Consider the following 26,851-nt stretch of genomic DNA (forward strand, 5'->3'; position numbering starts at 1 on the left):
AGACCAGTCTTCCTGTTACAGAGCAGGCCATCAGCAAAGCCATTCAAACACAGGCCTCAGGTGGGAGTCTTAGCACCGCAGCATTCATGATCAGTAGTACAGCAGGCAGGCATGCGTGTTCAGCGGTTGGGTTGTGCCTGCATTATGATAGTAATCTAACTCCACTATCACTGTATTCTGTTTGCAATCTGAATACTGTGGTCATGATCTGTCAGAATACTGTCTGTAATCTGTCTGTGCTCTGAATGTCTTCTGTCCTGTATTCTGCCTATAACATGACTGTCCTGTGTCCTGTATTCTGCCTGTAATGTCCTGTATTCTCCTCTGTCTTGTAGAGTGTGAGACTAGTGCATACTGGGAGCTGCATGCGTTAGCTCTGCCAGCTCTTGGCAGAGTGGCTGGTTTGGGCTCAACTGCTCTGAGCAGGAGAGACTTTAGAAGCCTTATGCCCAAAGACACACGATTCTCCCTGAAACAGCAAGAGAAGCAGCTCAGCATGGGCCAGGGTCAGCATAACTCACACTGTAATACAGCTCACACTGTAATACAGCTCACAGCATGGGCCAGGGTCAGCATAACTCACACTGTAATACAGCTCACACTGTAATACAGCTCACAGCATGGGCCAGGGTCAGCATAACTCACACTGTAATACAGCTCACAGCATGGGCCAAGGTCAGCATAATTCACACTGTAATACAGCTCACAGCATAGGCCAGGGTCAGCATAACTCACACTGTAATACAGCTCACACTGTAATACAGCTCACAGCATGGGCCAGGGTCAGCATAATTCACACTGTAATACAGCTCACACTGTAATACAGCTCACAACATAGGCCAGGGTCAGCATAACTCACACTGTAATACAGCTCACACTGTAATACAGCTCACAGCATGGGCCAGGGTCAGCATAACTCACACTGTAATACAGCTCACAGCATGGGCCAAAGTCAGCATAATTCACACTGTAATACAGCTCACACTGTAATACAGCTCACAGCATAGGCCAGGGTCAGCATAATTCACACTGTAATACAGCTCACACTGTAATACAGCTCACAGCATAGGCCAGGGTCAGCATAACTCACACTGTAATACAGCTCACAGCATGGGCCAGGGTCAGCATAACTCACACTGCAACACGTCTGACACACTGTGAAATGCTGTGTGTGTGTGTGTGTGTGTGTGTGTGTGTGTGTGTTAGCCAGGGAGAGTGTATGTAATGATGTTGCTTTGCTTCATATCCTGGTGACTGCAAAGGAACTGCTGCTCAGATGTGACCTCAACACTGCGGCTGGTACACACTTACTCACCAAACACAACACCTCACTCTTTTCCACCAAACACTGCCTTTAAATTTAACTGTGGCTGCAAACACCAAACCCCCCACAAACCACGGCATCCACAGCTGAGCTGTGGGGGTAAATTGAGCTGTGGGGGTTATCTGAACTGTGTGGATTAGATAAAGTATGGGGGTTAGTTCAGATTTGTGGATTTTAGCTGAGCTGTGTGGATTAGCTGAACTCTAGGTTTTGATCTGTGGGGGTTAGTTAAATGTGTATTAGGTGAGCTGTGCAAGTTAGTTGAGCTGTGTGGATTAGGTGAACTGTGTGGATAATCTGAGCTGTGTGCTGTGTGTGAGATTACCTGGCAAAGGCACAGGTCACCTGTACGATGGTTGATCTGGGACAACTGCTTAGGAGGTTCCAGGTGCTGCAGTACTTGAGCAGCAGGAGGAAGGAACCTTGGCCCAGACACCAGCACCTGCTGGAGCAGATCAGCACCTGGCTCAACAGCGCCACCTGCAGCACGGTCAGAGTCGGCACCTGCACAGGACTAACACGCAGCTAACAGTCTGCTATCTTGGAATGATTAGGGTTAAGGGCGTGTGTGTCTGTGTTTTGTGTGCGTGTGTGTCTGTGTGTGTGCACGCGTGCACATGAGCAGATTCTGGTTGTAACAGCTGTGGAAAATGTGAGGGCAGAGCTAGTGGCAATCCTCAGCCAGGTACCAGGTGAGTCAGTGTTCTCTGACATTTTCTGCTTTATGAGAGCCTTATGAGTGGACTGACGTGTGTGTGTGTGTGTGTGTGTGTGTGTGTGTGCTAAAGGCAACTGTGTAGCTGAGGTACTTCCAAAGGAGGGTAAAAGCAAGTTGGACAGCAGAACAGTTATAGACAGGTGTGTGTGTGTGTGTGTGTGTGTACGTACGTGTGAGAGACTCAGGTGTATTTGAACAGGTTTAGGATGTAAATGTGCTGAGTGCAATGGAAAACCAGGAATGATCAGGACCAGCAAAATGGTCCTTGCAAGGTGAAATGTTTTACGGGTTTAGATGGGCATTAGATGAACACGATTGCATTTTTGAAACTGGGAGAAAACCTTTTCAGTTATGGGAGTTATAATTAGTGTGAGGTTTAGAAAACTTAGGTAGGTATTTTTATACACTATATAAGTGACATATGCATGACCTCAGGTCTGTGTGTGTGTGCATGCGCCTGTGTGTGTGTCTGTGTATGTGTGTCTGTGTTTGTGTGCGTGTGTATGTGTGTGCGCGCGCGTGTGTGTGCGTGTTTGTGTGCGTGTTTGTTTGTGTGCGTGTGTATGTGCACGTGTGTGTGTGTGTGCGCGTGTATGTGTGTGTGTGTGCGTTTGTGCATTTGTGGGCGTGTGTGTGTCTGTGTGTGTGCTCGTGTGCATGTGTGTGTGCATGTGTGTGACAGTCTGTCCTGCAGTAGATGTGTAGTAGTGTGCAGTCAGCAGGTGGATGCTGGTTTCCCTTGGCAGAGGTTCAGAGTGGTGTTGGAGTTTGACTGTGTGGGTCATTCTCCCATCAGCAGTGTCTGTGCAGACAACAACATCAACTACGTCAGTTTCAGTACTGCAGCACCACCTGCAGGTCTCTCTCTCTCTCTCACACACACACACACACACACACAAAAACAGTACTAGTAATAACAGCACAGTACCACAAACACCAGATAGATTTACTTCACATTTCATAATAATACACAGCTTATGTGTATTTACACTGTAGTTATCAAAAACATGCTTGTCAATCATAGTTTAAAAAATAAATGTTTAATGTGTGTGTGTGTGTTCAGGTTCTGACCCCTCGGTGATGTCCTCTCGTCCTGCGTATCTGGACAGTGTTCCCTTTCTTGTGTTCATCACACAGGGGTTACTGATGCGCTCAGACCTGCTGCAGCTGCTGGAGTCTACGTCAGTCCCCCCACACACCACTGCACTAACACACCCCGCTACACTAACACACCCTACTACACTAACACACCCACTGCACTAACACACCCTGCTACACTAACACACCCCACTGCACTAACACACCCCACTACACTAACACACCCCGCTACACTAACACACCCCACTGCACTAACACACACCACTGCACTAACACACCCTGCTACACTAACATCACAACAAAACCCACTACACTAATACCACAAAACCCCTATACACATTTGTTTGCTGATGAGAGAAATTTTAAAGCTTACCAATTCTGTATTCACAATGTGTCAGTTCAGCTTAATACAAAGTTGAAATGTGTGAAAGAGTGTTAGCTATTTCTTAAAACTTTACTGTTTTATCACGTTAATTTGCCAGAAGTTAGGCATAAACACATCCTATCAAATAACTATAGGATTAATGTACACTTATCTGACCTAAGTAAAATTAAGCTTGGATAAATACAGTAGCATCTGCTAAATATACAATTTATAGAATATAAACAGTAAGCACCCTTTAATGTTAACTCCCTTTAATGTTAACACTTTATCCTGCATTTAGCCAACTGAAAAGCTGCAGGGACTGATTTATTGTGGTTGAATTTATTACTGGCCTTCATTAATGCTAGAAAATAAATTTCATCGTCCAATGATATCAGATAGAGGCGTATGCATGTGTAAGTGGCCATGGGAATAGCGTAATGTGAAAATGTGTCTCTGCTATAAAGAGGCGTTGTGTAGGTGATGTGTTAAATTGTGTTGCAGGTACAACATGACTCTGCTGGAGAGGAGCCACTCTCTGTCTCTGCAGCGGCTGGGGCCGACGCACCTGTATGACATCATCACCGTGGATGAGGGGACGGCCATTCTGCTACAGGTAAGATTTCTACATCTCAGTACGAGATCCGAACATGTGTGTTTTAGAGTGAGGGGAAGTGGGAATTTGAATGAATTTGTGCGTGTGTGTGTTTGTAGGGGCTGGCTGAGTTGGAGCAGGATAGAGCATGTGAGCGTGTGGTTATGAGGCTCTCAGCTCTCTCTCTGCAGTTCACACACTGCTGGGTTCTACTGCACTGCACTGACCAGCATGACTCCCTGTGAGTGGTAGATTACCCATCACTCATCAGTATTTACACACACAGTAGCTGTGAGTGGTAGATTACCCATCACTCATCAGTATTTACACAGAATGTAGTATTGAAGGTGTTGGTCTTCATGTTCCAGTGTGTGTGGTGAGGTGTTCAGTAACCTGGTGCTGATCTATTCTGCCTTTGTGGTGTTTGGGCTCAAGTCTGAAGACCTGGATGTAAAGGTTAGATGCTGGTTATTGATTCGTTACTGAATGTGTGTTCCAGTAGTTTCAGACTGAACAAAAGTCTATATTTAGATAAGTCTAAGTCTGTAATTATATTTTTATCTGTGGTTTGCTGCTGTGTGTGTGTGTGTGTGTGTCTCCAAGTCCAACTATGTGAGTAGAGTGGCAGAATCTTCTGCTCTTTGCCCAAAGCGTTCTGTTCTCCCTTCAGTCCGGCCCCACTGTGGTGACTCTGTTCCCCTCTCCTCCCTGCTTAAGACAGAATAAATGCTGTCACTTCAGTAAGCAATAAACCTTGAAAAAGCTGAGCATTACAGTGAGTTCATCAGGAGTAGGACACTTTAGTCATGATGTTTATTCAACTAAAGCAACAACAGCAGTAGGCTTTTAATCTACAATTATTAGATGCAAAAAAACAAAAATAGTAATAATGTTAATCCTGGAGTGTTTTGTGCAGGGACATGTCGCTGTAATTGGAAAACTCATGGTTTTGAAAGATGTGTCTTGTTAGATTCCACAACAAATCCTGTGTGGTAGTGATAACCTCACTGTACATGTTCACCTTTAGAGGTTTTAATTAGACACTGTACTCATGTTCACCTTTAGAGGTTTTAATTAGACACTGTACATGTTCACCTTTAGAGGTTTTAATTAGACACTGTACATGTTCACCATTAGAAGTTTTAATTAGACACTGTACATGTTCACCATTAGGAGTTTTAATTGACACTGTACTCATGTTCACCATTAGGTGTTTTAATTAGACACTGTACTCATGTTCACCATTACAAGTTTTAATTTAGACACTGTACACTGTACTCATGTTCACCATTACAAGTTTTAATTAGACACTTGTATTTTTGATCATGTTCATGGTACTCTGTGAACATCACTAGAGAACTCCAAACTGAACAGTGAAGTTCCATTGTGAGTGATTGTCCCGTGTTGTCTTTGAGCAAGAGAAAACACCGACACTCTGACTTCATGAACGCCCCCCCGCCCCAGGCTAAACTCCATTGCTCCACTCCCTGCTCCTTGCATGTGTGTGTGTGTGTGTGTGTGTGTGTGAGTGAGTGTGTGTGTGTGTGTTTATGTGTGTGCATGCACATAACTGCACATGATCTTTCTCAGGTGTTTCTCATGTGTGATATAGAGGATATAGCGCAGTATGTGCATCAGATCTGCCAACACACTCTCCTGAACTCAAAGAGAGACGTGCAGAGTTGGTTCAACCGAGACTGGTTCAGTGTGCTGCCTACTGAGGTAGGGGTGTGTGTGTGTGTGTGTGTGTTTCAGGAGGAGAAGTGTTTGCTGTATTTCCCCTGTGTTAACTGTGCTGTAGCTCAGCTCATGCTAAACAGGGCTCCCTCTCTACAGTGTGTGTGTGCGTGTGTTTCAGGAGGAGAAGTGTTTGCTGTATTTCCCCTGTGTTAACTGTGCTGTAGCTCAGCTCATGCTAAACAGGGCTCCCTCTCTACAGTGTGTGTGTGTGTGTGTGTGTGTGTGTGTTTCAGGAGGAGAAGTGTTTGCTGTATTTCCCCTGTGTTAACTGTGCTGTAGCTCAGCTCATGCTAAACAGGGCTCCCTCTCTACAGTGTGTGTGTGCGTGTGTTTCAGGAGGAGAAGTGTTTGCTGTGTTTCCCCTGTGTTAACTGTGCTGTAGCTCAGCTCATGCTAAACAGGGCTCCCTCTCTACAATGGCTGCTGGCAGCTTCACTCCCTGAACTGGAGGCCATGTTCCCTGAGATCCCACACAAAGTCTGCAAGGTGCTAACCAGCACCAGTACTAACCTAATTTAACACTAACCAGCACCGGTACTGACCTACTTTCATACTAACCAGCACCAGTACTGACCTACTTTCATACTAACCAGCACCAGTACTGACCTGATTTAACACTAACCAGCACCAGTACTGACCTGATTTAACACTAACCAGCAGCAGTACTGACCTGATTTAACAACCAGCACCAGTACTGACCTGATTTAACACTAACTAGCACTGGTACTGATCTGATTTAACACTAACCAATACTAACATTAACCAACACTAACACTAACCAGTACTTACATTAACAAGTACTTACATTAACCAGTACTAAGATTAACCAACACTAACAGTATCTAACATTAACACTGACCTGCTCCAGCACCAAGAAGACACATTACTAACATTAACCCACATGAATTATAAACTTGACTAACATTACCACAAGTAGAAAACAACATAAACAGATCAAATGATTTTGATTTGTTCACCAAGTTGTGTGTGTGTGTGTGTGTGTGTGTGTGTGTGTGTGTGTGTGTGTGTGTGTGTGTGTGTAGCTCTTTAGCGATACTACAGCTCAGCACAGACTCAGTACTGCCCCCTGTCAGTCTGAGAGTGACACTGTAGCTCCATTACAGACCAGTGACGTGTTTCACCCTCCAGACTATCATCCTCATCCTCACCCCCATCTTCCTCCCTGGCCTCTGGAAGGGGATGAGCCTTGTTCAGCCTCAGCTCCTCCCAACACACACCCTCCCCCGCTGCTCACACACAGCCCCGGGGACTGCCCCGGGGCTGCCCAGCCCAAGGACGCTGGGCGCAGCAGCTGGTTTGGGCTGGACTGTGGAGACTCTCTGGGTCAATCAGGGTCTGCCACAGCCTCACAGGCCTGGCTGGGAGACCACGTCCAGGATGAGAGCTGCACAGGTATGATATGACACCAGCAGGGGGCACTCTCTCCCTCCACTGAGCCTTTCACAAAGGTACAGGCCCATTCAGCACTTTCAGGGATGGTTTTCACATGTACTGGACCAACTCTCACTTTGTTTCAGAATCTATATGTGAGGCTCTTATAAAGTCATGACATGACAAGTGTTATTTATAGACCAGTACATGACATGTCCAGGGTGCTGATACTTATTAAGCATAGTGAAGTATTAGACGTCTGATGTTACTGTAATAATATAGATTAACTAAAAGATGGCTGTAATTTCTGACCTTACATTGATTACAGGCCCCGTTGTTGTTGGAGAACAGGACCAGTGGGCAGGAGAAGCAGTACCATCTCCAGGTCTCAGCTGCTACCCACTGGGGCCTCCTGTACAGTTGGAGCAGGGTCCCTCTGTCCCAGGGAAGAAGCTCCCCCGCAGTGCAGGGTGCAGATGCACAGGCACGCTGCTCCAGGGTGGGCGGGCTCCAGTCTGGGCCCCGCCCCCCTGCCGCCATACCCCTCCACAGCAGCAGAGCACAGGCGGTGTGTGTGGAGTCGGCAGCAGAGGGCAGCAGAGAGAGAGCTACAGCACCTCACCTCGCTGCAGAGGCACAAAGAGGAAGAGACCAGCCAGGGCGTATGTGGGGAACATCATGCAAACAGGTACACACACACACACACACACGCTGTTGCATTTTTTTTACTGTTGCACAAAATTAAGGGTTTTACAGATTGCAGTATGATTTAATCACAACTGACACTCAACACTCATAATTACAATTTACAAGCTATGTGATTAAGACTCAAGCCACTACTGTAATGTTTAAAAAAATAGCAATGATTGACAAAATGCAAGTTAAATGAAATTAATTTGTGTGTGTGTGTGTGTCTGTGGGGGGGTGCATTGTCTTTTTCTGGCAGTATTTGCCCAATATAAGAGAGGGAAGCTTCTTGTTGAGAAAATACCAGGAAGGACTGATGGACAAACACGACTAAGATTCTTCTAATCTTTAATTCCTGGGTTTTTACTGACAACGACCCAGGCCCTACTGCCCTCAAACACCACCCTCAAACACACTTCCCTCATGTACACCACCTTCAAACACCGCCCTCAAATGCACCACCCACATACACACTCCAACACCACAGCCGCCATTCCCTGTGGTTGTAAAGTTGTGCAGGATTTCATTGTGGTATTGTATTTATTCATAATTACAAATATACAGCATTCACAGTTAACATGTTTCCTTCTATAAAAATGTGTGTTTAGCATTTTTAAACCTAATTATTACAAATGAGCAAATAGTCGCATTTATGTTGTGTTATACTATAGCTGTAGTTATATTATTCCGTAGAATTTGTTTATTGTATAATATCAAACTTTGTTTATAAGTGTATGTTTATATACTTTGTAATAGATTTGTGTGGTAAAGAAATAATAACCTCCATTTGTTTTAATTAAAACAGTTGTGCAGGTTTTGTGTTCACTGTTGTGAAGGTGTTGTGTTCATTGCTGTGAAGGTGTTGTTTGTTGTTGCAAAGGTGTTGCGATCTCTGTTCTGTGGTCGCCGTTCTGAAGCCAGGCAGTCAGCCCATAGTCTGTGTTTATGGTCATGCCATAAAAACCTGAGCCCCCTCCCTCCTGTGACCTTTAACCCAAAGTGTGCTTGTTTTGTCTAGTGTATTGTGATGCTGTATTGCGTGTTTGTGTCATGTGTATTGTGTATACACAGAGACAGGTGTCAACATTCTGTCATTCACTCAGAACATTCACTCAGTTCAGGGTCAAAACAGCTGTGTTAACCAACAGATGTGTGTGTGTGTGTCTGTGTGTTGGCGTGTGTACATGTGTATTTATGTGCCATATTAATATGGGTTGTTGGTCCTAAATTGAATCTTATTTTTAAGTACTGATCTGGGATCAGTTTTCACCTTTTAAATCCACATAATCAGATGATCAATCATATGTATTACGTGTGCATTATGTGTACTAAATGCGTATTGTGCATGTATTTTGTGTATTCCAGTGTTGAATACAGAACTGAACATGGGCGTAAACAGGCATCATTAAATAGGCATTTAATATATGTACAGAAAACAGTGATTTGGCTAGGGACTTTTATTTTGTTGCTTTTGATAGTCGTGTTTTTCATCAAGTGTCAACCTAAACAGTGTCAGGACAATGCCTGTACTGTTCAGACCTTAGCCGGGGTCCTGCACCATTGTACTGGGAAGACGGGCCTCACTTCATCGGCTGTCTGCACAGCTGTGTCACTAGCTGTCTTCAGACTGAAGACTCACCTTTTCACCAAGGTGTCACTAAGCACTTAAAGATGCACTTTTGAAATAGTTTTCCTGTCTTTTCCACATTGTATCCAGGGCTTTGGCGTGGTATTACCCTTAATCCTGACCTATCTTTGTCACATGAGGATGTGTATTTGACAGAGACTACAAAGCGCGTCTATAAGTCACTCTGGACACGGGCTTCTGCTAAATGCTGCAAATGTAAATGTAAATGTAAACTCACTGGCTAGGAGGATCCATGTATATCTCAGTGTGGAAGCTGGAAGCAGTTACCTCTCTCTCTCTCGCTCTCTCTCTCTTTCTCTCACTCTCTCCATCCCTGCCTCCTTTTGTCTGTCTTTTATGGAGACGGCTGCAGGACAGGTAGGTGTCCATTCACAGTGCCGTTCTGTTATCAGCGGCGAACAGATACAGGGACAGGGGGAGATGGCGCTTATCAGGGAGACACAGCAGTGCCGCTGCAGGCCTCGCTGGCCCGGGACACACACACACACAGGCCTTCGTCATCTTTCGTCTCACTCTCTCACTTCATCTGTCTCCCTTTCTCACTTTTTTTTTTTTTTAATCTGTCATTCCTTCTGCTTTCTCGCTCATCTTCTCTGTCTTTCGTTGTATATATTTCTCTGTCCCTCAGCTCATAGCTTCCCTCTATAAAAGGCACCCACCCCTGGCCCATTGAGGGTGCGTTTACTGTCTCTAACGACACTTTCCAAACAAAAGCCCCTGGAGATGTGTGAGGGGGTTAGGGCAGAAAAGGGCAGGGAGAGGGGGCGTTCCTGCCCGCTAAGTGTTTCCTGGAAAATAAACACAGCCGTAATGGTGCAATAATGGTCAGGGTTCTCTCTCTCTCTCTCTCTCTCTCTCTCTCTCTCTCTCTCTCTCTCTCTCTCTCTCTCTCTCTCTCTCTCTCTCTCTCTCTCAGATGGAGGGAGAGTGTGAGAAACAAACACGCTGTTCAAATCTGACCTTTTACGCGCGGCCTTCCTGCTTGGTTGCCAGAGCGCTTTCACTCTGCTGGGAGCCGGCGTGTTCAAACAGCCGTGTAGCCACTACACAGCACCTCTCATAGTTCAGCTGCTTTTTCAGGGACGAAACCTCACGCCATCCTCATGTCAACATCACGTCATCCTCACGCCATTCTCACGTCATCCTCACGCCATCGCCATCCTCACGTCATTCTCACGTCATCCTCACGCCATTGCCACCCTCACGCCATCCTCACGTCATCCTCACGTTATTCTCACGTCATCCTCACGTCATTCTCACGTCATCCTCACGTTATTCTCATGTCATCCTCACGCCATTGCCATCCTCACATCATCCTTACGCCATCGTTATCTTCACGTCATCCTCACGCCATCGTCATCCTCATGCCATCGTCATCCTCACGTCATCCTCACGTCATCCTCATGCCATCGTCATCCTCACGTCATCCTCACGCCATCCTCATGCCATCCTCATGTCATTCTCACGCCATCACCATCCTCACATCATAATGTGTTTTGGCTCTGAGGAATGGATGGTAGTCTACTTGGGGATAATATTAATATCACAGATGACCCTTTGCCACTAAGGCCAGTGTCTGGCCAGTGCAGTGCATGACACACCATACTGTTTAAATATGGTCTGAAAACGCTGTGATTTGGGGTCCATATTGCCTACAATAAAGGCAGATACAGTTAAAAGGACAAAGATCCATGGTTTGGTGGGTAGAACTGGGAGGGTTGGAGTAAGAGACGTGTAGGATTGGGTGAGTGGTAAGAGTGAGTGTGTGTGAATGGTAAGTGTTTGTAAGGACTGATAAAGTTTTTCCAGCTTTGAATGACAGCACTGCAGGTGCGACTGTGTGTGTGTGTGTGTGTGTGTGTGTGTGTGTGTGTGTGTGTGTGTGTGTGTGTGTGTGTGTGTGACCGAGAGAGAATCAGAGCCTGACGTTACTCTTAGACTTAGCCTGGCCTCCGTTCTCTCTCCTAATCCCACCATAATCCCATTATGCAAATCCCCCTACTGCTCCAAGAGACTTTTTGCACAGCGCACTGCGTCTCAAAAACAACACTCCAGCATTTAGAGGGGAGCACACCCCGGCGCTTCAGCCAGACAGCCGCTGCCCATCAGAGAGAAGGCTGAACGCATCAGTGAAGGACAGAGACGCAGGACTCCTCCTGTGTAGAGAGGGCAGGGCTGGTGGGGTGGGGTGGGATGGGGTGGGGGTTAGGAGAGGAGAAGAGAGATGGAGAGCAAGGGCTTGGGGATCCCTGGAGGACCCCTAACCCAAAGAATCTGTCTGCCCTCAGGCCTACGTCTGTCTGTGTGTGTGTTTTACGACAGCGTGCTTTATGCTTGGCTCCTGGACGTGCTAAACGAGATTACCACAGGACCGACAAAGCCTAGATTGTAGCAGTGTCAGTGAGAATATGCGTCTTCACCATGTCTGAGCCAATCAGCTGTACTTTGATTGTGATGTCACAGTTCTTACTCAATGTTCCAACAAACTGTCAGCAGGTGGACGACGTGTGTGTGTGAACACACACACACACACACACACACACACACACACACGCGAAAAGAAAGAAACGTTCACTGGGTGTAAACATCCAAGCCATTCATCACGGCTTACAAAGAGTACAAGGTTTGGTTTGAAAGGATGCAAGCTATGATCGTTGAAAACTGGAAATACATTAAAAATGATGTTTTAACATGTATTGCAAGCCTAGTGGATCTGTTTCATTTGTGTGGCTGTACAAGCTCATAGTAAGAGGCTAATAACTCTCTTTTCATTTTGTATGGGGTTGTTGCTGAATGGTTTTTATATCTTAGTGGCATTTAACCTACTGTGGTTAATTTACCCTCTGCACTACAAGGTGATGTCAGATGATGATTACTTTTTGCAAAGGTATGTTGTAAAATGATATCAATGAGATAAAATGTGTATGTTGTATTATTGATAGGTGTAATATGTTTAAGTGGTGTTGTTGATGGGTGTGATACAGTTAACTGGTTTTATTAGCAGGTGTAAATGGGAGTGTGTGTGTAAGGGAGCACACACAGGGATATGCTGTAGCGTCACACCACACACAATACAGCAGTAAAATACATAAACCTCAACTGTGTCTGCTGTCCTCACCCCTCTGGATCTTTCTCTCCTCTCTCCTCCACCCCTCCCTCCCTCCCTCTGTCTTTCACTCTTTCTCTCCTTCTTAGTCTAGCCCTCCCTTCTCTTTCCATTTCTCCCCATTTCTCCCTCCCTCTCACTCCTTACTCTTTACCTCTCTCTCTCCTCTCTCTCTCTCTCTCTCTCTCTCCTTCTTTCTCTCTCTCTCTCTCTCTGCCCCCCCCCTCTCTCTCTCTCTGCCCCCCCCCGTCTCTCGCTCTTATTCTCCTTTTTCTGGGAGAGGATTTGGGGAAGGAGCTCAGAGCCTGGCTGAAGCTCAGAGAGGCAGGACGTCCTGGCACACTCGCTCCAACACTGGCTTGACGACTGCTCTACAGTTTCGGCTCTGGTTGTATTCCGCACGAATGCTGTAAGAATTACACCTCTGAGCTAAAGCACTCACAGGTAAGGTGCATGTCCTGAACTGGATATCTCCGTGCGTCACTCATTCTGTTGAAGAGTTTTCTTTGAAGAGTTTAAACTGTTAACAGATCAAGAGATAAATAATAGTATTATGTACAAATGTTTTTTTCTTCATCTTTTAATATGTAGTATTTATGTAAGCCTTTACATATTATAAATGTGAGATGAACCCACTGTCTGACCTTCTCAGCTTCATCAGTGCCCTCCTCATCCTCATCATGACCCGGAAGGTGTTCACCAACACGCGTGAGCGCTGGCGTCAGCACCACGTGAACGTGGCGTTTGCGGAGCTGCGGAAGCTGCTGCCCACGCACCCTCCTGAGAAGAAGCTGAGCAAGAACGAGATCCTCCGTCTCGCCATGCGCTACATCGCCTTCCTGGGTGGCGTGCTGGAGCGGCAGTGCCCCGCCCCTGGTCCCGCCCCCGGCCCCGCCCCCTCGCCCGCAACTCTGCTAACCCTCATCACAGGCAACGTGCAGAGCCTGCGCTCGGACCAGGCCTGGGCCAGCGACACCGAGCCACCCTCGCCTGCCTCCAGTAGCGACGGCGCGGACGCCTGGTAGAACTGCCAGCGTGCTGCCTTGCGTGGGAAATCCAGACCCTCTGCTGTAATCTCACAGGGGGAATCTAGAACCTCTGCTGGAAAATCTAGAGCCTCTTCGGTAAATTCACAGAGGAACTCTAGAATTTCACTGGGACTTTAAAGTTCTACAGCCAGGTTATTTTCTAATATGTAGTCATTAATCGAAGAGTTAATGTGACTGAGAAGCTTCTGTTTAAGCATGTGGGACTCCTAGATAAAGAGACGTGGAAATTATAGCAGGCTTAGACTGTAGCGTCCAAAGCAGGTCAGACACAGACGCCACTGCTGTTTAATCCTGTCAGCCATGAACACCTCAGTTTCCTTAAAGCATGATTATTTGGTTTTCTCTCTGAGATGAATCCTCAAAGGTGAAGCTGGAGATGGTGAAGAACTCCACTACAGCACAATGGTTTGTTTGGACGCACCAGGAAACATTTTACACTCAATATTTGTTGTTCCTTACTTATCCTATCTGTCCATATAAATTTCTACGTATTTTGTGGTAATTAAATGACCGAACAACAATATCAGCTGCTCATTTTAGTCTGAAAAACTATTTACTTATTATTATTTATTTCTCTTTGTTGTCTGAGGTTGTAATAGTAACAATGTAAATGATGCCTGATTTTTGTGTAAATGTTAATTTATTGAACAAAAATATTTAATTTATTGAAACAAAAATGCTCTCTTAATCTAATGCTCATTCAGTGAATACAAAATGTAGCCAAAGATTATTTATATTTGTGTTCATTAAGCTCTTGTAATGTATCTATCTGTTCTGGCCTACTTGGAATGTATTTATTGATTTAATTTTTATTTAATTAATTTTTGCTATTAAAATGTGAACAAAAACCATTATAAAAAGTCACTGCATATTTATTTCAGAATTTAAGATTTTCCAATAAATTAGTAAATTAATCTAATATATAGCTCTGATATTCATGTATTTGAAAAGCTTGCAATGTGAAAATAATTAACATTTTTACCATGTCTGTGCACAGGTGTGTGTGTGTGTTGTGTTCTCTGTAACCCCACAGTAAGAGTATTATTATTATTATTAGTAGTAGTAATAATAATAATAATAGTATATTAAAATATCTTACAATCATACAAATAATTCTTATTGCCTTTTACATGAGAAATTAAATGTAAACTCATTAGATGCAGACAGCATTACTCAGCTAGACAACACCCAGCTTCAAAGGAAATAACATAAAATAGCTTTATTTGTGTGTGTTTGTGTGTGTGTGTGTGTGTGTGTGTGTGTCTGTATGTGTGTAAAACCTGTTTTGTTGTGGAAAACCTGGTTTGTTTACTGGCTGTGATGGTCATTTAAGAAATGTCTGACCATAGCGCTGACCTCTGTGATGGTCAGCTAAGAGCTAGGTGACCATAGCGATGACCTCTGTGAGGGCCTAAGTGGCCTTACAGCCCAGAGTGAAAGGACAGCTTAACTTATGACCTAGGGTCAGAGGTCACACAGGAGTCAAAACTCCTCACTGACCAAAAAAGCATTGGCTGTGTGTGTGTGTGTGTGTGTGTGTGTGTGTGTGTGTGTGTGTGTGTGTGTTTTATGTTATATTCTTCATTTAAAATACTGACAAGAAACTGTCAAATAAACTAAACAACTAAACAACTAATCAAAAGCTGGCAAAAGTACATTTTGTATATATCTTTTATCAAAGACCTAACTTGTTTAATGTTTGAAGGGTAGTCCTAGATTTGACAAATAGAAGGGATTTGTAAACAGCTCCTTAGTTACACATATGCTGTAGGTTGTTTCCTTTAAAGACTAAAGCCAGTGTAGGAGCACAATAACAGTAGATTACTATGGATGAGTTAGTGTCAGTGTAAGTAGGTAACAGTGCTGAAAACCTTAATGTAAAATCGCAAGTGTGTGTGAAACCAGCTCCAGGCCTGACAGTCTGGACCTTGCTGCAGCTGATCTGAAGAGTAAATAGTGCTTGGTTAAATGTGCTTTAGCCCCTCCCCACACACAGAGGGATAACACAACTTCCTGATCCAAAAGTCAAACTCACTAAATCGGATCATCTAAAACCTTAAATAGTCAAATCTGTTTTTTCTTCTTTACTACTGTGTGTGTGTGTGTGTGTGTGTGTGAGAGAGAGAGAGAGAGTGTGTGGGTTCAGAATTGAAAAAAAAAAATTGCACCTTGTGTTTTCAGCTGCCATGTGTGGGATATGGGTAGTGTATGGGGTATGGGTAGTGTGGGGTATAAGTAGTGTGTGGGGTATAAGTAGTGTAGGGATATTGTATGGTTAGTGTATGGGTAGTATGTGGGGTATGGGTAGTATATGGGTAGTGTAGGGGTATTGGATGGGTAGTGTATGGGTAGTGTGTGGGGTATGGGTAGTGTATGGGTAGTGTCTGGGTAGTGTGTGGGGTATGGGTAGTATATGGGTAGTGTAGGGGTATTGGATGGGTAGTGTATGGGTAGTGTGTGGGGTATGGGTAGTGTATGGGTAGTGTCTGGGTAGTGTGTGGGGTATGGGTAGTATATGGGTAGTGTCTGGGTAGTGTGTGGGGTATGGGTAGTGTATTGGCAGTATAGGGGTATTGGATGCGTAGTGTATGGGTAGTGTGTGGGGTATGGGTAGTGTATGGGTAGTGTCTGGGTAGTGTGTGGGGTATGGGTAGTGTATGGGTAGTGTGTGGGGTATGGGTAGTGTATGGGTAGTGTCTGGGTAGTGTGTGGGGTATGGGTAGTGTATTGGCAGTATAGGGGTATTGGATGCGTAGTGTATGGGTAGTGTGGAGTATAGATAGTGTATGGGTAGTGTGTGGGTAGTGTGTGGGGTATGAGTAGAGGCTGTAAAATTGTATTTTGGACAATAGTGTACATGGGAGTGTGTGTGTGGTGATGTGCTAGGCTGTTGCAAGTCTGTGTTTGTGGGAATAATATACAGAGGGTGTACAGATTGTGTGTGAGTGTGAGTGTGTGTGTGTATGAGTGTGTGAGTGTGTGAGTGTGTGTGTGTGTGTGTGTGTGTGAGTGTGTGTGTGTGTGTGAGTGTGTGTGTGAGTGCGTGTATGAGTTTGAGTGTGTGTGTGTGTGTGTGTGAGTGTGTGTATGAGTGTGAGTGTGTGTGTGTGTGTGTGTGTATGTGTGAGTGTGTGTGTGTGTGTGTGTGTGTGTGTAGCTCTCAGTACCTTTCCTTATCTCAGCCTCACACACACAGTCAATCTGATATCACAGACAACCAGATCACTCACACTCATACGTTTGTCCTTTCCCACACACACTGTTTTACTGTGCTTTTCTCTATCCTACACACACACACTCACACACACTCACACACACTCCCTCCCTCTCGTGTTCTGCTCCCCTCTCAGTTCCTCTCCCTCTCTCTCTCTCCCCCCCCCCTCTCCCACTCCCCCCCCCCCCCCCCCCCCCTCTCTCTCCCTCTCTCGATGGAGTTAGAAGAATAAGTATCTCTGCTGGCAGCCGATTAGCTGATCTCTTTATCTGTCTAAACCAAATTCACACTCCGCATGTTAAATGTCTCTACTCCCCCCTTCTCTCTCCATCTGAATATCTCTACCCCTCTACACCATCTTTATCCCTGTAAAGAAAGTGGGCTGAGATGGAGGGTGTGTGTGTGAGAGTGAGAGTGTTATCAGTGTGTGGCAGGCTAGCTGGTGTGAGAGTGGAGGCAGGTGCACTGTTAGCTGGAGGGAGGTCCATTGTCAGTGGCTCTCTCCTCTGGAGCACCCTTTCACAGCCAATCCCGCATTCTAATCAGATTAAGCAAATCTCTACTTCAAAAAGCATCGCGCTGTAACAGGGAGGGGCAGAGCCGGGGGCGGGGCTTCGTGAATGCCACACCGAGATACTGAAAGGCAAGAGGCGCAGTTCCAGACAGCAGCTGAGCGAATCTCCCTGTGACAGGAGCTACAGTAACTGCACATCACTGATACATGCACTCTCACCATCCACAGTAACTACACATCACTGATACATGCACTCTCACCATCCACAGTAACTACACATCACTGATACATGCACTCTCACCATCTACAGTAACTACACATCACTGATACATGCACTCTCAGCATCCACAGTAACTACACATCACTGATACATGCACTCTCACCATCCACAGTAACTACACATCACTGATACATGCACTCTCACCATCTACAGTAACTACACATCACTGATACATGCACTCTCACCATCCACAGTAACTACACATCACTGATACATGCACTCTCACCATCTACAGTAACTACACATCACTGATACATGCACTCTCACCATCTACAGTAACTACACATCACTGATACATGCACTCTCACCATCTACAGTAACTACACATCACTGATACATGCACTCTCACCATCCACAGTAACTACACATCACTGCTGATGAGCCTCAGTTATGTTGTTACTCTTTGTATCAGCTTAGAGAAACCAAGTAAAACAGAATACTGCATCACACTGAATGAAGGATTTTCAACAAGGAGAAAAAATAAATGATGGATAGTAAAATTAATAGCAACAGCAATGAAAGAGAGAGAAAGGGAAAGAAAGAGAGAGATCAAACGCTTCACACAGTCATCCTGCTCTAGCTCCTCTGGAGACGCACACAACTCATGACCTTTGACACACACAACTCATCATCTCTGACACAATAATTATCTCGGAAATAGATCTTAAATTAAACGAACCTGCTCGCCAGTCATTCTGTCACAGTGTTACATAAATTACCTAAAAGGGTGATGTCAATCCCAGTGGTAATTTTAGGTCAAACAATGTTGTAATTGCACAGTGTTAATTAAGTAAAATATTAGTGACATTACCCGTTATAAAGTAAATAAAACATTAGCGTCAAATCCCAGTGTTAATTAGGTGCATTGCCCAGTGTAATTAAATAAAACAACAGAGTGCCCAACACAGGCCCTAACACAGCCCAACATGGGCCCTAAGGCAGCCCAGCATGGTGCCTAAGGCAGGGCCTAACACAACCCATCAATGCCTAACACACAGCCCAAAACACCCCATCATGGTTCCCACACAGTGCCTTTCAAATGTGATTAGTTAAACTCGTATTATCAAGCAACTGCTTTTAAAACCAGTAAACCAATTAAATTAACACCGTTTCATTACAGCAGGGCTCATCTCTAGCTTAATGACTGTCCAGTGTGGGCTAATTTATTTTCCCATCATTTAAAAAAATATTTGATATGGTGAGTATGGTTGTGTGTGTGTGTTTACATGAGATAGTGCTCATGTAACATTGTAGTGCACCACCAGTAGTTCATGGAACAAAGTCTTAATCATGTCTCCTGAAGCAGAGGAAACACCAACCTGTGCAGTGCACATAAAACAAAGATCATCTTTAAATGGTGGAGTATTACACTGAACACTCTTTCTCATTTAAGATGATCTGAACACTATGATAGTTTTGGGAAACGGGGCCCAGATCACTAACATCTTCAAACGAGTTGCACTCTTCCACTGTAATCATAGTAATCCCATAGTAATCACCATGTTAATCACCATACTAATCACCATGCAGTTACAGCATCAGATTATACACACTGTTACATTTCCTGTATAATTCTGTTTCTCCCAATGCATTAATTTATGAAGTACTTTAAAAAGGTTTAATCCAGAATCCAGGGCAACTGAAATGGGAAACATCTTTTAAAAAAATGTTTTTTGCTTTTTTTTAAATGAAACTCAGTGACCAATAGGGACCCTAACACTGCTGAACTATCACCTGCATATTCACACTTTCAGGTCATTAATTTTGTATACAATGTATCTCACCTGGCACAGTGCACAGCATGAAGTGTAATTAACTGTGTATAGTATAAATAATTGAAGTATAATTAACCATGCAGTGTAATAAACCGTAGCAGTGCTGCCCCCTAGTGAATAAAATAGTGAAACTAGGGTGAGTGCAACATAATCACATTATTTTCTATGGAACTATCAGTCCAGGTGTGTCATTCAAGCCCCATTTTAATTCTACATATGATCATGGCCTTGCTATAACATTTAACCTAATGTTTAGGATGTACAGTTAGATGTTTTCCTGCACATAGGATCATCCCTGTTGTAATTTCCACTGAAATGAACGTGTCTGGTTCTTAGCTGTGCCAACTCTGTAAGGGAAGGAGAGTTCAGCTGTCATGGTTGGCCCTCTTAGCATATCTCTATGGCTTCCCTGTCGCAGGCTGTAGTTTCATTTTCTCCATTCTTTTTCTAGGCCTTGTTTTGGTTTTCACTGTTTGCATTAGTTAGCACCTGTGCACTGTTAGTCTTCATTACCCTGTGTATGTATGCAAGTAGGTTCCTTGGATGTTTTTGAAAGTCTGTATCTGTATGCAAGTTTGTACTTCGTGCCTCTGTGTTTCATTCTAGCCATTGTTTGTGTACCTTTACCCTTGTTCATATCACGTGTCCTCGTACTCTCCGTGTTGACTCTATGATCCTGGACTACTCTGACTACTACGACTCTGGATTTGCCCCTAATAAATCTCACTCTTCTCCGCACACGCGTCCGCCTTCTCACCGCTCACATTGGAATGAACAGCCCAGACAGAGGGAACAAGGCAGGGTTTAAATACATTAACGTCACAACACTAGAAATGAGGAACAGGTGTGGAAAACCAAACGAGGGGTGGAGAAAACAAAACTACAGAATGGAACCAAAATAATACACAAGACAGGGGAACCATGGAACAACAAGGAAGCCATGAGGGCCCTACTATGACATCAATTCTATTCCCTATTTCTATTTCATATTTATATTGTCCCCTGGTTTGGACCCCTATATTAATGGGGTACAATTTTAGTAAAAAAAAAAAAAAGTGTATAAATAATGAAATAGACCCCACTGCTGATTGATTTTAAAAACAAGTGCAGGTATCCTGTCTGCACTGGAGGTCAAAGCTCAAACTTGAACACGCCATCTGAAATATTCGTGCATAGAAATAATAATCAAATCCCTCAACGAGGTACACACTGAAGAAGATAATTGAAACCAAGAGCTACAGTTAGATGTGGTGCAGCTGCCTAATAATTGTAATTACTATAAAACAGTAATGGAATTTCAGCCAGTTTTTACAAAGCCATTATACAAAAAACATACATTTATTGTATCTTAATGAGTAAACATCATTCATGATCATTAGATGTATTCTTTTTTTGCACAAAAATAAGAAATTGAGAGGTATTGTAACAGTGAGGCTAAGCAGGATGCGGGGGCTAGTCACATAAAACCGAATGACACATTTGAGACACGACACCAAGACAATGTAACACATTGGCTGCCGTATGTTCAAACACCAACAACAGACAGCAGAGGTTTCTTGTAAACGAGGAACAAGACTACAAACAGCTGTGACAAATGGGGGGGGGGGTGTGTGTGAGAGACATGGGCACACAAACACACACGCACGCAGGGAGACGACTAGGAAGAGGGGGGCCGTATCGTGAAAGCCCCCCCTCAACGGCACGATTCCCGGCACGCCGGCCTATCAGGGTACGGCCCCCAGACCCACGCCAAACGGCGATTCTGGGGGACCAAGCAACCTGACACGGGCTAGCGCTTGCAGGACTGAGGGGAGACAGATGGGGACCAAGACTGACAGACACAGGGACGGACGCGCTAACAGGAACGGGTACAGACACAAAGTGCTCAGCACCTTCAACGTGATGGGGACAGACAGTGACAGATACAAAACTACATAATGGATTGGGAAAGAGTCCAGGGAAGCCAGCAAGAGCCTCGGCCTGTCCCCCAGTCATCGGCTGGGATGAAGTCCTGTGGGGGATTGCCCCTCGCCGATTTTGGGGGTGGTGACTTTTGCGCACCTGTTTCAGGAAGCACACCAATTACTTTGCCTGTCTCTGGAGTGGGCAGTGGTGTCGCTTCCTTCTTGCCTCTATGAGGCTTAGGCATGGGTGTATGGGTTCCGGGGCTGTGTCCCTTAGTGGAGGGAGTTTCCTCCTCAAACAAGGTGCCGCTCTGTGCGCAGTACGGGGCGGCTTGCTTACTCCCGAGCGGCACCTTCTGGGCAGAGCCTTGGGTGTTACCTTGGGTGCCGGAGGCTCGTCGCTCTCGGAGACTGCAGACTGGATGTCGTTGGCAGTAGGAGGATCCCCATAGAGGACCTCCTCCACCTCCATGGACCGCTCCCCCGCACCGTCGAAGTCCGAGTCCGACCGCAGACTGACCTCGCTGTACTCCCCAGTCCTTCCATACTCCATGTAATCCTCGTAGGCGTAGTAGGGCCCAGCAGAGTCCAACTCCGAGTACTGGTTGTATTCGTACTGGTCGTCTTCGTAGTCCCGGTTGTCCGGCGTGGGTCCTTAGAATTTCGCAGAGTCCAGCCCGGGACCACACTCAGGGCCCCCCCCGATCCTCCAGTGGCACTTTCCCTTGTTATAAGGGTACGGGTTGTGCCCAAGATTATGGAAGATCTCTCCTTGAGGGCTGTGGAAGGGCGTTCGCGTCCTTTCTTTCTCCTCCTTCTTCTGCTCCTCTTCCCAGGCATCTTTCGTCAGACGGTGTTTCTGTAACGATGAGACTAAGCAGGATGCAGTGACAAGTCGCGTAAAACAGAATGACATATTGATTGAGACACGACACCAAGACAACGTAGCACATTGACTGACGTATGGTCAAACACCGACAACAGACAACAGAACAATAGGGGTTTTATACGTACATAAATGAGGAACATAACTACAAACAGGTGTGACATATTGGGGGGGGGGCACACAAATGAATATGCACACACACCCTCTCTAGGGAGAACGGGCCGCATCGTGACAGGTATAAGTGGCAGATTTTAACTTTTGACTGCTATAATTCTGGAAACCACTAGGAGGCACTGTTACGTTCTACGTATGGTGCACCAGCACAATCAGTAAGAAGGTTTTGTTTACCTTCCAACACTTCTTTCTCATCATCAGTATACAGATATTAAAGCATAATAGAATGCACACAAATAATTTTCTGCAGTCTCACCAAAGATTGTGTGAGGATTTCCCCCAATCAAACACAGTGTGCCTAAGTGTGTGTGTGTGTGTGTGTGTGTGTGTGTGTATGTGTGCATCTATGTGTATGCATATAAGTGTGTGCATGTGTGTGTGTGTTTGTCTATATAAGTGTGTGAAAGTGTGTGAATTTAAGTGTGTACATGTAAGTGTGTGCATGAGTGTGTGTGTATGTGTGCACATGTAAATGTGTGTGAGCGCATCTATGCGTGTGTGTGTGTGTGTGTGTGTGTGTGTGTGTGTGTATGAAAGTGCATGTAAATGTGTGTGCATCTGTGTGTGCATCTGTGTGTGCGTGTTTGTATCTATATGAAAATGTGTGCAGCAGGGCAATATATTTCTTTAAAACTAAGACTGTTTAAAGTTTTTGATTTTTTCATACAGTATGATGTGTGTGTGCAGACACATGTGCTTGTTTCAGCACTAACCTGCCCATGGAATAAAGGCTGAGTGGGGGTTTGGGTGTGTACTGACATGTTTTCTGTCTTTTGTTCTCTCCTAGCAAAAGTGAAAGAGAATGAGTCTGAAAACAAGAGCAGTGAAAATGAGAGAAACAAAGCTGAGAACTACAGTGGAGTGTACAGATGTCTTAACACCAACCAAGTAGTGCACGTAGAACAAGTATAACATGTAGAACATGTAAAACGTTTTACTTAAATAAGATGTAACAATTTATTAAAATGTAGATTTATAGCATGTGAACTTGGGAAATAACTACAGATTGCATAGAGTATTTAAGTATAGATAGTTTAAAGTATTTGATTAAGGTAGGGATTTTAAATATTCAGTCTAAGGTCCAATCTCGTTACTTACATTTACATCTACACCTTGTTGTAACCCTACCCCCAAAACTACCCCTTGTTTTAACTGTACCCCATACATCTACCCCTTGTTGTAACCCTACCCCTATATCTACCCCTTGTTTTAACTGTACCCCATATATCTACCCCTTGTTGTAACCCTACCCCTATATCTACCCCTTGTTTTAACTGTACCCCATACATCTACACCTTGTTGTAACCCTACCCCCAAAACTACCCCTTGTTTTAACTGTACCCCATACATCTACCCCTTGTTGTAACCCTACCCCTATATCTACCCCTTGTTTTAACTGTACCCCATACATCTACCCCTTGTTGCAACCCTACCCCTATATCTACCCCTTGTTTTAACTGTACCCCATATATCTACCCCTTGTTGTAACCCTACCCCTATATCTACCCTTTGTTTTAACTGTACCCCATACATCTACCCCTTGTTGCAACCCTACCCCTATATCTACCCCTTGTTTTAACTGTACCCCATACATCTACCCCTTGTTGCAACCCTACCCCTACATGCATCCCTTGTTTTAGCTTTATCCCTAAAACTAACCCTTGTTTTGAGTGACATCCTGTCTCATGGAACAAGTTACAAGGGGTAGTATTTTAAAAAGTCCCCTACAAAGTGGGACAACCCTTCAAGAACCCAGTATGTCATATCATCAGTAATGGTAGCTGATGGCTTATTTATTTATTTACTTTAGGGATATTAACATCCAGTAGGGTAATGCCTTCTTTGGCGAATGCACTGTCTATTAAGGAATTGAGATTTGAAATGCTTTACAAAATGACAAGTCATATATGAATATGTTCAATTTTGTCATGAATTTTAAATAGTTTTTGTAATGCAATGAATAAATAAAGTGCACAAAATATAGTTCAGTTTTAATGGTTGATTATAAAATATCTTGAATCACTTAATATAAAGTATGCGAAAAAGTTATATTTCAAAACAACAGAACAACACCACTGGTGCATCTCATCATGGTCTCCATATCTATAATGATAATGACATATGAATTATGGACAGGCACAAATTTCTTTGTCCCTGTAAAATTAAGCTTTGTTTTCAAGTTTACTTAATTGGATTCACTTAAGTTTACTTCTCTTGAGTCTGAGTCATGCTCCTTCTGCAATGCTCCTCTAGAGAGCTGCACTCTCTAGTCTGAGCCGTTCTCCTTCTGCAGTGCTCCTCTATCGATTCTGAGTCGTGCTCCTTCTTGTTAGTGTTTTCTCTCTCTCTGTGCAGTGATTTCTGCCATCACTAGACCAACTGCCTGTTTTGGACTGCCCCTGCGGATGCTGTTTACTGATTGTTTGACCTCCTACAATCGCCTACCTGTCTCCTAAAAAATCCAGAAACCTGTCTCCTAAAAAATCCAGAAACAGAAACATTCCAATCTAGGAAAAGAAAATAGGTGTTATTAAATTCTTTAATGTTATTAATTATACTCTAGTCCAGTGCTAATTCAAAGCATTTTAACAGTATTTATTATTTTGTATCATTGTTCTGTGACTGACCAATATTGTTCTTGCCTTCCAATACTAGCACCCATTAAGTGTTACTGTCCTCATTCCCCCTAAAAGATGTCAGACTGTGCAAAAAGTGATTAATGGGCTATAATAGCACATGTCAATATGAGACAGAAAACGTACATTTTTACAAGCATGCAGTTAGCACAAGTGTGCACAGATCGCAGAACTATGAGAAAGATGTAATAAAACATTCAGCATATTGTAAAATTTAATTGCTCACTTAAACATCTGATAGCCTGATACATATTCGAATTCAGCATATTACTACATAATTAGCATGAGGTCCATCTATTATTCTTTGGGGGACAAAAATAATTAACATTTTCTTGACCGATGCTATTGAGGTAATAAAATAATATTGTAAGCAGAAAAGTATGGATGGGCCAGAATAAACTGGTTTCATGTAGGAAAGGCCTCTGTAGGCTTCACCCTCTTTGACAGGCCTCTAGGGGCGTCAGTCAAGGGGGGAGCCTGGTTTCAAGGCCAGAGCATCTTGGCCTAGCACCGTAAGAACCAATATGGGCACCCAGTGGAATGAAATAGGATCCCCAGAAGAAAGAGTATGGGCATCCGGTAGTGTGAAATCGGATCACTGGAAGAAACACCGGATGTGCACCTGGTGGTATGAAAAAGGATCTCCTTTTTAAAAAAATAGAAGTAGTTCTGGTTGAACATAATGGTACCAAGAACTGGTTGTTGTGAGTATTGAATATCAATTTGCCTATATATTGAACACAATAGTGGAAACCTGGAAAAGTATTCTGAAAAAATAAAAATGGTTATGTAAGTGTCCTTGAAGAAAATGTATAAAAGTTATGCCCACCTAAGACTCTATATTTTGGTTCACTGTATGTTCTGTCTTTGGTTTGTGAAAAATAGCACCCCCCCCCACCTGAGGACTTTTAGTTTGGCAACTTTGTCTTTCTTTTGCAAAAGCAGGAAGTAGGTGCTGGTGCACCAGCTTTAACACTTTTATATATAAAGATTAATCCCCTGCAATCTTGTTGTTTATGCCATCGAAAGCATCATCTGTAAGTGGTTAAGGATATTGTACAGATCCTAGATTAATTTCATTCTTTTTTTTACCTTAATTCTTAAATCTTATTTGTTAAGAATTGAAATGTTTATATTTACAGTGTAATATTACATTTACATTTAAGGCATTTAGTAGATGCTCTTATCCAGAGCGACTTACAAAGTGCTTTGTAATTTACTCATAGAATATCCCAGTACAGTACAGTAGGTTGGAGTCCAACATACCAATAAACTAGAATACTCTAGAATACAGGGATCAATGCTGATACCTAGAAGTACAAAATACATAAGGTCTATCTTAAACAATGATAAGTGCAATAAACAATAAGTGCTAGAGTTTGTTAAACAACATAAACAATACCCTACAATAAGTACTAAAGTCTGCATTTGAAGACTGCAAGGGACTCTGTTGTCCGGACAGCAAGTGGGAGTTCATTCCACCATCTTGGAGCCTGCTTGTCGTCCATGAGTCCTGAAGCAAGGTATTTCAAGCCGAGCCATACTTGAGGTTCGAAGCACTCGAAGTATGGATCTAGCTTTGACCATTGACCTCATGTATGAAGGGGCTGGTCCATTTTTTGCTTTGTAGGTAAGCATTAAGCTTTTAAATCTGATGCCTGCAGCTACTGGGAGCCAATGAAGGGAGCGCAGCACTGGAGTAACGTGTAATCTTCGGAAGATTGAAGACCAGTCCTGCTGCTGCATT

The 26,851-nt window shown here is 44.0% G+C and overlaps 2 protein-coding genes across 2 annotated transcripts; both read left to right on the forward strand.

Annotated features, from left to right (window-relative positions):
• The first annotated feature begins 1,283 nt into the window (after nucleotides 1–1,283).
• LOC113589882 lies at nucleotides 1,284–13,110 on the forward strand. The gene is made up of 12 exons (XM_035526221.1): nucleotides 1,284–1,299; nucleotides 1,645–1,814; nucleotides 1,950–2,016; nucleotides 2,725–2,900; nucleotides 3,106–3,223; nucleotides 4,009–4,120; nucleotides 4,219–4,340; nucleotides 4,468–4,555; nucleotides 5,690–5,821; nucleotides 6,989–7,252; nucleotides 7,560–7,919; nucleotides 12,955–13,110. Exons 5-12 carry the CDS (start codon nucleotides 3,123–3,125, stop codon nucleotides 13,033–13,035), a joined length of 1,260 nt encoding a protein of 419 aa, XP_035382114.1. The 5' UTR covers nucleotides 1,284–1,299; nucleotides 1,645–1,814; nucleotides 1,950–2,016; nucleotides 2,725–2,900; nucleotides 3,106–3,122; the 3' UTR covers nucleotides 13,036–13,110.
• Nucleotides 13,031–14,564, forward strand: tal2 (T-cell acute lymphocytic leukemia 2). Its single transcript, XM_027029756.2, has 2 exons — nucleotides 13,031–13,116; nucleotides 13,325–14,564. The coding sequence occupies exon 2, from the start codon at nucleotides 13,353–13,355 to the stop codon at nucleotides 13,695–13,697; it is 345 nt and encodes a 114-aa protein (XP_026885557.1). The 5' UTR covers nucleotides 13,031–13,116; nucleotides 13,325–13,352; the 3' UTR covers nucleotides 13,698–14,564.
• The last annotated feature ends 12,287 nt before the right edge of the window (nucleotides 14,565–26,851 follow it).

This window comes from Electrophorus electricus, chromosome 5 (genome assembly GCF_013358815.1).
Source record: "Electrophorus electricus isolate fEleEle1 chromosome 5, fEleEle1.pri, whole genome shotgun sequence".
Lineage (NCBI taxonomy): Eukaryota > Metazoa > Chordata > Actinopteri > Gymnotiformes > Gymnotidae > Electrophorus > Electrophorus electricus.